Below are 12,580 nucleotides of genomic sequence, written 5' to 3' on the forward strand. Positions count from 1 at the left end.
ACTCAGTGGGTTGGGGATCCAGCATTGCCGTGAGTTGTGTAGGTCATAGTCAAGGTTCAGATCCTGAGTTGCTGTGGCTGTGGTATAGCCCGGCAGCTGTAGCTTCGATTAGACCCCTAGCCCTGGAACCTCCATATGTTGCAGGTGCGGCCCTAGAAAGACAAAAAAAAAGATAAAAAGAAAAGGTACTAATAAGCAAGATATGAAATTAAATAGCACAGTCTCAACAGTCAGAGAAAAAGCACACCAAAGGGTAAGAAAGAAATTTGCCAAGATGGTAAGATGATACCATCTATGTGTGAGTTTTTTTACCCTCTTCCCCAAATATTTACATACCATATCTGATAGTCGTGTGTGTGTTGAGGGGCGAGTAAGGGGGAGCAATAAGAACAAGAAAGCCCGGGGCAGGGGGTGCCATTGTACACCCGGGTGAGGGGGCAGGAGGAGCACTTTTTTTTACCTGCTGTGTTTGAATTTCTTTACATGCTTATATTCCTGCACACCAAGGGAGAGGAACAAAATTGCCATCATGCAAACCAAGTCCTGAAGTGCACTCTGCTGCCATTTCAGGGGTCTCTGTTGAGCCCTCTGATGGCTTTGAAGCCCAGACAGGAACTGTGGTGCTATACGTTCTAACTCAGTCAAACTAATTTTGGCTTAGACTGGCCCTTGAAAATGAGAAGTGTTCTGGGAGCACTTCCTCAGGGCACCAAAATAGACAGGCCGAAAACTCCCCAGCGCGTGTCTGCTGTGGTTCCTTCTTGAGCGAACGGCCGTCCTCACTTCACTCTTGGTCCTGTCCCTTTGCCTCTCAATGGGCCTCGAAGCCCACGCAGGTAATGAAACTCAGGGCATCTCCTAGGGTACCGAATCTGTTTTAATTCTCTCCATTTCTCACAGTAAATTGCTTCTGTGTCAGAAACCAGTCAGAGCTCAGCCCAGAGCCTGCAGTGTTGATTTGAGCACTCAAGTTTGGGAAAACAGAGCTCTTCACGGGTGTTCTGAGAGATAATTGGTGTCTCTTCTCAACCTGGGTTTATAAGCTCAGGACATCTGTCTGACAGATTTCTTTCTCCCAGTGAGGCACCCAGAATAGGCTGAGGTGTTATAGCTAAGGATTGTTTCCTGACTTCCAAGTCAGCCATGAGGCCAGGGGATCAGATGCAGGACTGTGTTGGGGGTGAGAGCCAGGTCTGTGGGGCACACAGGCTGGTCCAAGAGCAGCTGGAGAGTTCTGTGAATGTCTGTGGCCTGTGGCTGCTTTGACAGAATTCAGGCAACTGTTTTGTTGCCTTTGGGGACCTCACCAGGCTTGGACCTGTGGCCAGAGCCAGATGCTCTCTGGAGGGTGCGCAGGAAGCTGCTTTCGGCACTCTCTGGCCCACGACCCTGGGGTGCAAGCTGCAGAGCTCAGCTGCACTGGGCTATCACTGCAGCAGCAGCATGACGATGGCACCAGCATGCTGTCACTTGTACCAGTGCTTTGCCAGGTGTTTTATATGTTCTGTTTTAGCTTATCCTTAACAACTTTACAAATGAGAAAATCAAGGCTTGGAGAGAGAGGTTAACTTGTTTGAGTCACAGAGGCGAAGTGAAAGCCTGAGGTTTGAAGCTGGGAATATTGCCAAGGCCCTTTTCTCTCCAGTTGTTCTCTGTGTTCCTGAGCTCTTACCCTGGTGGAGTTTCTAAATTTTTCTAGCAGATGATATAGAAAGCGTATCTTAGCAAGGTTTGTTGGAGATGGAAGTATCCCCTGAGCACTTGTCACATTTCAGGCACTGTCTGTGGGCCTCTCCAACGTGAGGGTGTCCAGTCCTCACCGAAAGCCTGGGAGGTTGGTACACTGTTACGCTTGACATGTTGCTTTTTTTTTAGGGCCTCACCCAAGGCATATGGAAGTTCCCAGGCTAGGGGTCGAGTTGGAGCTGCAGTGCTACAGGCCTATACCACAGCCATAGCAACTCCAGATCTGAGCCGCATCTGTGACCTATACCATAGCTCGTGGCAATGCCAGATCCTTAACCCACTGAGCGAGGACAGAGATCGAACCCACATTCTCATGGATCCTAGTAGGGATCATTAACTGGTGAGCCACAAAGGGAACTCCCACTTTTTTTTTTAATTGTTCTTTCTTTTTTCTTTTTTTTTTTTTTTTAGGTCCGCTCCTGCAGCATTTGGAGGTTCCCAGACTAGGGGTTTAATTGCGAACAGCTGCTGGCCACAGCCACAGCCACAGCCACAGCCACGTGAAATCTGGGTCGAGTCTACGACCTACACCACAGCTCACAGCAATGCTGGATCCTTAACCCACTGAGCAAGGCCACAGTTCAAACCTGCATCTTCATAGATGCTAGTGAGATTCATTTCCACTATGCCACAAAGGGAACGCCCACTTTTTAAAATAATTTTTTTATTTTTTTGGCTGCACCCGTGGCATGAAGAAGTTCCTGGGCTAGGGATCAAACCTACACCAAGACTGCAGCCTGCGTTGCAGCTGCAACTTGTACCACAGCTGCAGCAATGCAAGATTCTTAGCCTGCCATGCCACAAGGGGACTTCCTGTATTTCATTTTTTGTAGCAACCCCGTGTCAAGTCTTTTGGCACCATTCTTCCAACAGTGTGTGTGCACTTCATGTGTCTGTTATATTTTGATAATTCTCAAACTGTTTCAAACTTTCATTATTACAACATTTGTTATAGTGACCTGTGATCAGTGATCTCTAATGTTACTGCTGCAGCTCAAAGTAGACTCAGATTATGGTCAGCATTTTTTAGCAATAAAGTATTTTTTATTTAAGGTATATACATTTTTGTTAGACATAATGCTGTTGCAGATTTAATAGTGTAAACATAGCTTATATATACTGGGAAACCAGAATATTTGTGTGACTTGCTTTGTTGCAGTATTTGCTTTATTGTGGCGGGCTGGAGATGAACCCAGGATATCTCCAAAGTGTGCCTCTGTTAGAGAGATAAGAGGGTGAGCCTCTGAAACGAAGTACATTGCTGAGAAAGTATTGGTGGGGCTCATGTTATAAGCCACATTTTTGTTTGCTGGCTGTTGGCACTTCAGTGACACCTAGGACCAAGGGACTTGAAATGAGAAATGACCAACGGCTGGTGAGCAGAGGTGGAGAGAGCTACAGAGGTGTGTGGGCAGGCAGTACCTCATCAGGAAGGGCTGTGACTAGAAGCTCAAGGAGTGTGGAGGCTGGTTCCCCAGCTCTCCCCCATCGGCCCTGGTCCCCACTCATGTCAGCTTTGGGCCTCCTCTGGGGCCCGGTGTGGAGTGTATGAGCTGGCGGCCGCCTCGGTCCTTCAGCACTCAGGGGCATCTCAGGAGACGGGGCTGGGAAGGGTGGTGCCATAATTCTGCCCTCTTTTCCAGGCTGTGAATTTTTCAAGGAATATAAGGATCGGGATTACATGGCTGAAGGGCTTATTTTTAACTGGAAGCAGGTATGAAGAATAGCTTTCTTCAACTTGGGTCTTATGTTTCTTTGTGAAGGGGCACCAGCTAGTAATCTTTTGAAGGAAAACAACTACCGTTTCTCTTCTCTTCCCTGAATGAGTCTCGGTTGTTTCTCTCCCTTTTCTCCTTGTATTTACATGTTTAAACTCTCATTAGTCACATATTCCTCTCCCCCTTTCTTTCTCTATTTCTTTAAAGGAGCTTTTAGGGACAAGGTGGAAGTCCTTCTGCTTTGCTCACCCTCTGTGGAAAGAGCAGGAGCAGCAGTCTGCTTTTTCCCAAATTACTGGGAGCAGGCACAGGAGCTGTCAGGCTGAATACAATTGATCACCCCATCTCAGCAGCAAATACTTGAACGGCCAACTAAAAAGTTCCACTTGACAGCAGTATTTTGTCCCTTGAGGTTTTTTTTGTTTTTCATTTTTTTCTTTTTCAGTCACACTCACAGCTTATGGAAGTTCCCTGGGCCAACAATCAAATCTGAGCCACATCTGTGACCTACACCCCAGCTGTGGAAACGCCATAAAGACTAGCCAGAGACAAGCCAGATCCTTAACCCACTGCACCACAGTGGGAACTCCTGGTCCCTTGAATTTTTTAAGCTGTCACTCACAGGGTGGCACAGAGAAGGCAAGCACTGTGGGAGGATATCTGGCCTGCCTGTGGTAGCCACAGCTTCAGGGGCTCGGCCTGCCCAGTCCCTGGGGTTTCTCCTGGTGGCCCACCCGTGTCTCATGGTGTCTTTCTGCCCCCAGGACTACGTCGATGCCCCCCTGAGCATCCCCGACTTCCTGACTTGCTCTCTGAACATTGACTGGAGCCAGTATCAGGTGAGAGTAGTATAAGGGAGGGCGCCGAGGGGACCCCTGGTGCCTGCCCCACAAGTCTCCAGGCAGAGGCAGCCTGGCTCGTGCTCTCTGACCTCTGACAGCCTAGGAAGGGAGGAGCTGCTTCTTTGTTTAACTCTCTCCTGATTTGCTCTTGGCCCAGAAAATCAAAGCTTTCTGAACGTGACTCACTCAAAGATTTACATCCACTAGGGGTTTCTGTTTCCAGAGGAGGACCTCATGGAGTCTGCTTTTCCAGCTCTGGGCTTCAGTGGCTTTTTTTATTTTACCTTTTAAATGTGTGTTCTTTCACAGGAAGTATGGAGCTGCCTGACCTGATTTGATTATAGAAACCTTAAAGATATTTCCATTGTGCTTCTCTCCTCTGTCATGTGTGCCAAGGAAGGGGCCCTGGTCTGACTCGATGAATTCATATCGATACCATCTTTAGCCCACCATCCAGGCCCACAGGCCGTTAGCAGTCCTGGTGCCACTTGCCTCAGCCAGGACAAGTAGCCTCATTCTTCCCACTGCCTTCCCCACAGCTGAGCCCTCCGTGTGGCTGGCCCTCCCCACCTCCTCTTGGCTGGTTGATTTGGCTCAGATGTCCACTCCAGGAAGCCTTCCCTGACGTGCCTGCTCTCCCACATCCCCGCTGGGCTGGATGCCTGCATCTACATTCCCGTCAGCCGCTGGGCATGTCCACCTTGGAGTTTCCCACTGAGCCACAGCCCTGAATTAGAGATTTCAAGAACCGCTTCCACGTCTCCCATGGCTTGTGCCTCCCAGCCCTGAAACCAGCCTAAGCTGGAAAAGCTGAGCCAGTGAATACCTTGAAAGCATCCTGTTTCCCTCCTCGTTGATCCTAACCCCCAGTCTGGACACATCTGTCCAGCCCTGAACTCTTCCTGTTAGGCAGCTTTGTGCTCCAGTATCACTAGGTCTGTGAAGCTAGAGGCCTTGCTTTTATCCTGTTGTATCTTGTCCATCCAGCCCCTGGCCACAGAGCAGATGCTCCGAGACAGTTTGAGTGAACGTGTCTGAGTGGTATTGGCTCTTCTCCCTGCAGATGTTTCTCTGGGAGAGGAGCCTTAGGAAGCAGAGCAGGCGAGTTGTTTGTTGTGCCCCAGAGGCCTAGAGAAGGAACAGGGTGGGGGTTAGGAGGGTATGTCTCCTGCCCTGAAGTCCCAGGCTGTCCCTAGACAGGTAGGGTAGCCAGAGGAACTCGCAGGCCTGCTTCTGAGCTTGCTGTGTGCAGAGCCTTCAAACAGGCCCCTCCAGCCCCTGTCACTCTCCTTCTGGTACTGTTCTTTCCCCTTATGTGTAGAGAGTGGGTCTGAGAATTGCTTCCCCAGCAGTACCAACCGCAGGGTGGTATTGCCAGTGTCATATTGGTGCTGCCAAGGATGTTTGTCTCTGGGAAGGTCCCTCGAAGTGAGGTCTGCTAGTGGATGGAGGCTTTGGACATGAGCTCACTGGTCTCTTCACAGGGCTCTGTGGCCTTGAGAAGTACCCTCACTTCCGTCAAAAAGTGGACTGGGCAACGCCTATTTCTGAGTTGTGACGAGGTTCAGATATGATCACTTCATGAACATGTTCTCCTAACTGAAATGCCAGACCAGTTGGATGATGGTGATGATTAGGAAGTAGGCTACTGGCTTGCTAGCTCAGGGGGTGAACGCTCTTAACATTCCAGATACGGGAGCAGCGGAGCACGGCTTCTGCTGCCCCTCCAGTGTTGCTCAGCCAGACGTGGGCTCTGCCCTTTCAGCCCCTTCATCATGGGTGCCCTCAGCCTCCAGGTCCATCTCTCCTCTCCTCCATTAGCCCTCTCCTGGCCATCCACACCTACCTCACCTCCATGGGTCCCTTCGTGCAGCCACCTCAACCTCAAGCTACCAGTTCAAAACAGAATTGGCCCCAACCTGCAGCACTCCCAGGCCTTCCACCATGGAGGCACAGGCTGGAGATCTGGTTGCTCTTCCTCCCCCACCCATGGCCAAATCCCATTGATTCACCATTGAGTGAATGAGGTAGACACAGGGCTGGGTCTACTCAACTCAGCTCAACTGTGTGACCTCGGGCCTCTGCCAGCCCAGCGCTCCCTGCCCTGGACCCAGTGGCCGGTGGTGTCTGCTGCCACTCCCTGGCCCCCTCAAATCACCGCCATGGTTGTGGGGCCCTGCAGACTCATCCTTGGTCACTGCCCACCTGCCTGGCCTCCCCAGACTATCAGCTATATAGCTCTCACCCCTCCTGCTCTTCCTCAGCCCACAAAAATCACAGCTCAGAGGAAATCTCTTGGCAGTGGCAGGTCTGACACGTTGAACCAGATGTGGAGGGACCCCTGAGCTGGTGTGGATAATAACGTGATGAGCGCAGTGCTACAGTAGCTTCCTCTGGAGCTGCTCAAAGTGGGTCAGGACTCTCCAGGGGCGTGGGAGGGTCAGGTAAATGAGCCTGTTTTCAGTTCCAGGGAAAACCATTCCAATTACAGGTGCTATGTTCGCCCCCCATGGGAGCGCTCTTGCTGGCATCCCCCGCCCTCCCTGCTCAGCTGCAGACACTGAGAAGTAGTCCTGTTGAGAGACTGTCCCCAGCTAGGGGGAAGGGGACACAGAACTGGGTCAGGCCCCTCCCTGGAGTTCCGGATTCCAACGTGGACTATTTCTCTGAGCATCTAGTCTAGACCTTTTGCTCAGGCTACAACAGAGGTTCCGATCTCCATGGTGTTTGCTTATTTTTTGTCTCCCATGGGCCTCCAGTTTTAAGAGATTTTTGTCTACCAAACAGACCTCATTTATTAATCATGAAGAGACAGTATGCAGGGAGTAGCATTAAAAAGTGAATTAAATGTGACTGATGCGAAAGTTGATACTCCTTAGTTCCTGTGATATGATAGCAGATGAAGAAATGGCTCTTCCCATTTGGTGACAGTGGCCCTGGGCTCACGGCTCTTTGTTTGCTTCTGTTAACTCCCTGGACAGCTGTGCCAGGAGACCAGGGCTCAAAGGCTAATTCCCGTCTGCTGCTGCTGCTGCTGCTGCTGGTATGGGGCTGTGGGTTGCCCAGGCCTGTGTGTGGTTTCCCCATCCTCACCATCAGGTTGGGTTAGAGCACTGAGGGTGCAGGGAGAGGTGGGGGGCAAGGTCTCAGTGAGTCTGGGATCTTCAACCTGTCACCTGTGACCAAGAGCTTGGGCCACTTCTTGCCCCAGAATTACTCTTAGCATTTTATTTTTTAAATACTTTGTTCCCTGTGTTAAATATCTATTCCTAGAATACTTTTATTTTTCTTCTCCAACAGAGTTGGGATCTAGTACAACAAACACAAAACTACCTGAAACTGCTGCTTTCTATAATTAATAGTGACGGTGAGTTTTCCTCTACCTGCCTTTTTATTTTTTATTTTTTTATTTTTTATTTAAAAATTTTTTTTTCTTTTGAGGGCCACACCTATGGCACATGGACGTTCCCAGGCTAGGGGTTGAACTGGAGCTATAGCTGCCGGGCTACACCACAGCCACAGCAATGCTAGATCCAAGCTATGTCTGCAACCTACACCACAGCTCATGACAACACCAGATCCTTAACCCACTGAACGAGGACAGGGATCAAACCTGCGTCCTCATGGATCCTAGTCAGGTTCGTTACTGCTGAGCTACAGCGTGAACTCCTGCCTCTGCTCACCTTAAGCCATTGTATTCTCTGGGTGTTCCCAGGTCCTGACATGGCAGATGTGTGTTTACTGGGGCCATATGCCCACCGGTTGCTCTTTGGGATAAGGATTTGGGGAATCCCTTGTTAATGGAAGATTTTATTCTATGTTCTCAAAATCCCAGAAAACAAAATTATGAACTTGTTATCATCTGAACCACACACAGGGTGTTTGTGCACTGGGTCAGCTGGTCTTGAGCTTTGAGTATCAGCCTTGTATGGGGGCCACAGTGGCCTCTTCCAGTTCAGAAAGGTGACAGAGAGTCCTGCCTCCCTTCTGGGCACACACAAGCCGTGCAAGGCCTGTTCTCTGGATGATTCTCCAGCCAGTTTGGCTGTATTGACTGGATAAGCCCGTCATGCTCAGTGTCGTAGGGCAGCCTGACTCTGATTCCCCTGTATTAATTGGGACTTCTGTGTGATCACACTTGCTTGAGCAAGTGGAAAGGTATTCATTTATACAACCAGGAAGGCCCAAGAGCAGAGGCAGGTGCCCAACAAATTCCACAGAGACTCTCTCATACCCACTGTTCAGTTAGCCTCGTGGTGGGACGCGTTCCAGACTTGGTTTCCTGCCATCTTACCTCTTCTGGAAGAGAGAGGCAGCCTCTGTCCTGGAACTCATGCTTATTGCCTCAGTTTGGGTCAGGTACCCATCCTTCAACTGGTCACTGTGGTCAGGTTGGCAGCCCCTGGAGCTAGGCTGTGGGTGTGGGGTGGCCTGGTCAGGGCAGCAGCACATGCCCTCTCATCAGCCCATGTCTGCTCCATTCACGAGTAGATGACAGCGGACTGCTGGTTCACTGCATCTCAGGTTGGGATCGGACACCGCTCTTCATCTCTCTCCTGCGCCTTTCCCTGTGGGCTGTGAGTACAGATGGGTGAGGCCATGGGGTCCAGGGGGATGGGGGGTGGGACGGGGTGTGGGGAGCGTGTTTGGAGGCCCTACCAGGTTCTACCCTTGGACTGTCTTCTAAGCAGAGGGCCCTTCAGTGTCCAGAGCAGGTGTGGTGTTTAATCCTGCTCCTGAGGCTGCTGGCAGCCTGGTGTCACTGGGTCTATGGCTGTGGCGTGGAGAGGAGGCTGTCATGGGGAGGCTTCTTTCTGATCTGGGCACATGTCCCCATCTCCTCCAGGATGGGCTCATTCACGCATCCCTGAAGCCTGCTGAGATCCTCTACCTGACTGTGGCCTATGACTGGTTCCTCTTTGGGTGAGCCTGTGGGGACTGTCAGGCGGTGGGATGGGAGCCGTACGTTGGGAACTGCATTTTTATGTGTGTGGGTGTGGGGGCTCCTGTGACAGGGTCAAAGGTGAAGACAGAAGGTGCTGATCAGGCCCACCCCACGTGCTGTCCCTGTGGCTCCAATCCCCCTCTGTCCTCCTGTCTGGGCTTTGACTCCTCACCTTCTTGTTTCAGGCACATGTTGGTAGATCGGCTCAGCAAAGGAGAGGAGGTGGGTACCACTCGTGGCGTGCGAGTGCTCATCAGGGCCCGCAAACTCTGGCACCTCCACTCACGAGAGGGTCAGGGTGATGGTCTCTCTTGGTCCACTTTGGAGGCGGTTCCTTGCCTGGTGTGTGCTAGAGTCAGGCAGCCTGGCAGGAAAAGCACCAGCACAGTAGCCCGGCTCTGAGGTTCAGAGGTTCCCTATCACCTTCACATGTCAGTCCTCTGCCTCCTCCGCACTGTCCTTTTTACCGTGACCTTGTTTTCTGCACTCAGCTCTGAAACCAGTTTCCAAGGCCTTTCCTGTGCATCCTCATCCTTCCAGCAAAATTATGGAAGCTCTTCCCTGTCCTCTCTTCTCTCATCTCACCTGCTTGGCAGCTTTTAAGCCCCAGGGCCGTCCATGCACAAGGGTCCTGCCCGCTCCTCATCACCAGCCCAGCCCCAGACCAGACACGCCAGTAGGCTGTGGGTCCCCTTCCTGTCAGGTGCTGTCCCTCTCTCCTCTCTGCCCCGTCCATGCCTCGTCCTTTTGGCTGCTTTTCCCAGTCTTTGCCTCTTTAATATGCTTGTTTTCTGCCTGTTACTTAAACACACACACACACACACACACACACACACACACACACACACACACACACACACACACACACACACACACGGAGTCGTATCACCTGGGTGACCTTGGGTGATGTGATTAACCTTGAGTTCTTGGTGTCGATCCTGCTGCCTCAGGGAGAGAATGAGTCCAGACGCCCACGTACTGTTGGCTCTTTCTGCCCCACCCCATCCCATTTTCCTGAGGCCTCTTTCTCACCCTCCTGAGGTTGCCTCTCTCTGAGCATCTTATCTTGTGCCTGCTTTTGTTCCTCCCTCTCGGCCACTTCTTTCCCCTTCCAAATCTCCTCTCCTGAGCACTTATCGCATCTGCCAGGGCTGCAGAACTCTTAAGCCTGTTTCTCAGAGGCCATCCCAAACTCTGTCAGAGGCAGTGACTTTGGCAGTGAAATTGGCACATCAAGCCCCTTCTCAGCCTCTCATTTTGAGACCTGCTGGTGCTGATGCCTCAGGTCTGCCCTCTATGCTGTCTGCCCACCCCAGAGCAAGCCAGATTCCATTTTCAGAGATTGGGCAGGGGCTGAGGCTCAGTCCATGGGGTTCTGGATTCAAACCCTGGCCATGTCTCAGCATAAACAAGACGGAGTCCTCAGCTGAGAAGGTTGACAGGATGGGGGCCTTTCTCCTAGCCCTCCTTTCCCTACCCCCATGTACTCAAGACACTGATACTGTAAAAAATAAAAAGTAGGAAAAGCTGGGGCCTAGTAAATATCACTCCACAACCCTTCTTTGCCTTTGAGGCTCACAGAGCATATTTGAATATTAAAGAGTAAAAAGTCCAGGAGTTTCCTTGTGGATCAGTGGGTTAAGGATCCAGCATTGTCACTGCTGTGGTTCTAGCTACTGCTGTGGTGCAGGTTTGATCCCTGGTCCAGGAACTTCTATACACCACATGTGCAGCAGAAAAAAAAAAAAAGTAAAAAGTCTGTGGTGAAGACATTTATTTAGTTTTCATACTGACCTCACCTGGACAGCCTCCCTCCTTTTTTATTTTTGGAAGAAATCATGTGGGGTGGGGTGGGGGGCTCTAGGATACCCTATGGATATTTTTCCAAGTGAGGGGTTGACGGACCACACCTTTCAGAATCACTGGGGAGTTTGCTTAAAAACTGCATTTGTATGTGCTTCATGGAGGCCTGTTGGACTAGGGCACTGACTGGAGGGGAGAAGAGAGAATTTGCTCACAGAAGTAGGGGTGGTGATGTGGGGTCAGAGGTCAGGAGCTTCCTCCTGCCCCAGCCCCCCTCAGACTTAGTCCTGCCCCTTCCCGTTTGTGAGCAATGCAGGCTGTGGGCCAGGTAGTGGCTGCCTCTCAACCCTGGTTCTCCTAAACTACTGCTTCTGGGTATTTCCCCCTACAAATCAGATCCCTTTCCCTTCCATTGTGCTGCTGCCATGTCCATTAATCTTGTCCTAAATTCTCTCTCCCCAGCTGTCTGCCTCTCCCTAGGCTTCCCAGGAGAGGCTGAGGGGAGAAGCTACTGTCTCCATCCTTTTCAATAGCTTGAGAACATGTGTGTTGAGTTGCAGGTAGTTTGAAGCATCACCAGCTCACGTCTTACATTCTCAGGAGAGAAACAGTCCCTTCCTGCCCATCCAGGTCTAAGCACACCTGCCCGACCTGCTAAGCCTTCCATCTCCCATGCTATTTCTGCCCCACAGTATCCAGCGGGGTGTCTAGAGCCAGGCTGCTGTCCAGCAGGGGGTTGAACAAGGTCACTGGCTGCCCTCTTCTGAAAGTTCTGCCACCTTGAACCTTCTCTCTGGAGAAGGCTGTCTTCTCACATGTGCTGCTTTTTGGTCTCTTCTTCAGATTTTCTTCTTCTGCTTCAATTTTTTGAAGCATATCATCTCTGAGGAGTTCTCTGCTCTGAAGACACAGAGGTACGGGGAGGCCTGCCCTCACACCAGAACCAAGGCTCTGGGCAGGGCTGTACCAGAGCAGGCGGGGTCTGGCTCGCTGTCTTACCCTGCCCTGCTTCCCTGCATGCTTGACAGGCTGGCCTCCTGTTCCCTGCCTTCCCTCTGAGGGCAGGTAGGAGTACCTGGAGAAGGCCAGTGGGTGAAGAAAGAGGCTCATCTTGTACAAGGAGAGCAGGGAGCATTGCTGCAGGGAAAAGCCAGCCCAAGGACAGGAGGTCTCCCCACTCCCCATGCCACCCCAAGGCAAAAGACTTTCTGGCCTGAGCCGATTGCAGCCCCGCCTAGGCTACTGGTCTGCCCAGCCCAGCACCACAGAGCAAAGTCTGCATCCAGCCTGGGAAACACAGGATCTTGCCTGGCAGTTACTTTAGGACTCCTGTGAGAATAGGTGTCTTCTGCATTCCCTTGCCTTCCAAATGCAAGCTCCTAGTGTGTTGGGCCCTACTTGAACTCTGAGGGGCTGAGCTGATAGGGAGCAGGCAGGCTTTGCTCACCTCCCAGAAGTGGGCCTGGCCTTTTGCAACACTGTAGGTAGGACTTGTCTCCATGAGTTTCCTGTGAACTGGAGCTTCT

The 12,580-nt window shown here is 51.3% G+C and overlaps 1 protein-coding gene across 4 annotated transcripts in view; it reads left to right on the forward strand.

The window, feature by feature from the left end:
- The window catches only part of MTMR14 (myotubularin related protein 14), a 45,712-nt gene that overhangs the window by 20,811 nt on the left and 12,321 nt on the right, over positions 1-12,580 (forward strand). For all 4 annotated transcript variants that reach the window (XR_002337651.1, XM_013981948.2, XM_021069291.1 and 1 more), the window contains exons 8-14: positions 3,390-3,460; positions 4,229-4,303; positions 7,607-7,673; positions 8,798-8,883; positions 9,153-9,229; positions 9,437-9,473; positions 11,898-11,968. Coding sequence is in view for 3 of the 4 variants with exons in the window: in XM_013981948.2 (XP_013837402.2) it covers positions 3,390-3,460; positions 4,229-4,303; positions 7,607-7,673; positions 8,798-8,883; positions 9,153-9,229; positions 9,437-9,473; positions 11,898-11,968 (484 nt within the window). In the remaining variant the exon portion in view is untranslated. The remainder of the gene's footprint in view (positions 1-3,389; positions 3,461-4,228; positions 4,304-7,606; positions 7,674-8,797; positions 8,884-9,152; positions 9,230-9,436; positions 9,474-11,897; positions 11,969-12,580) is intronic.

Source organism: Sus scrofa, chromosome 13 (genome assembly GCF_000003025.6).
Source record: "Sus scrofa isolate TJ Tabasco breed Duroc chromosome 13, Sscrofa11.1, whole genome shotgun sequence".
NCBI lineage: Eukaryota > Metazoa > Chordata > Mammalia > Artiodactyla > Suidae > Sus > Sus scrofa.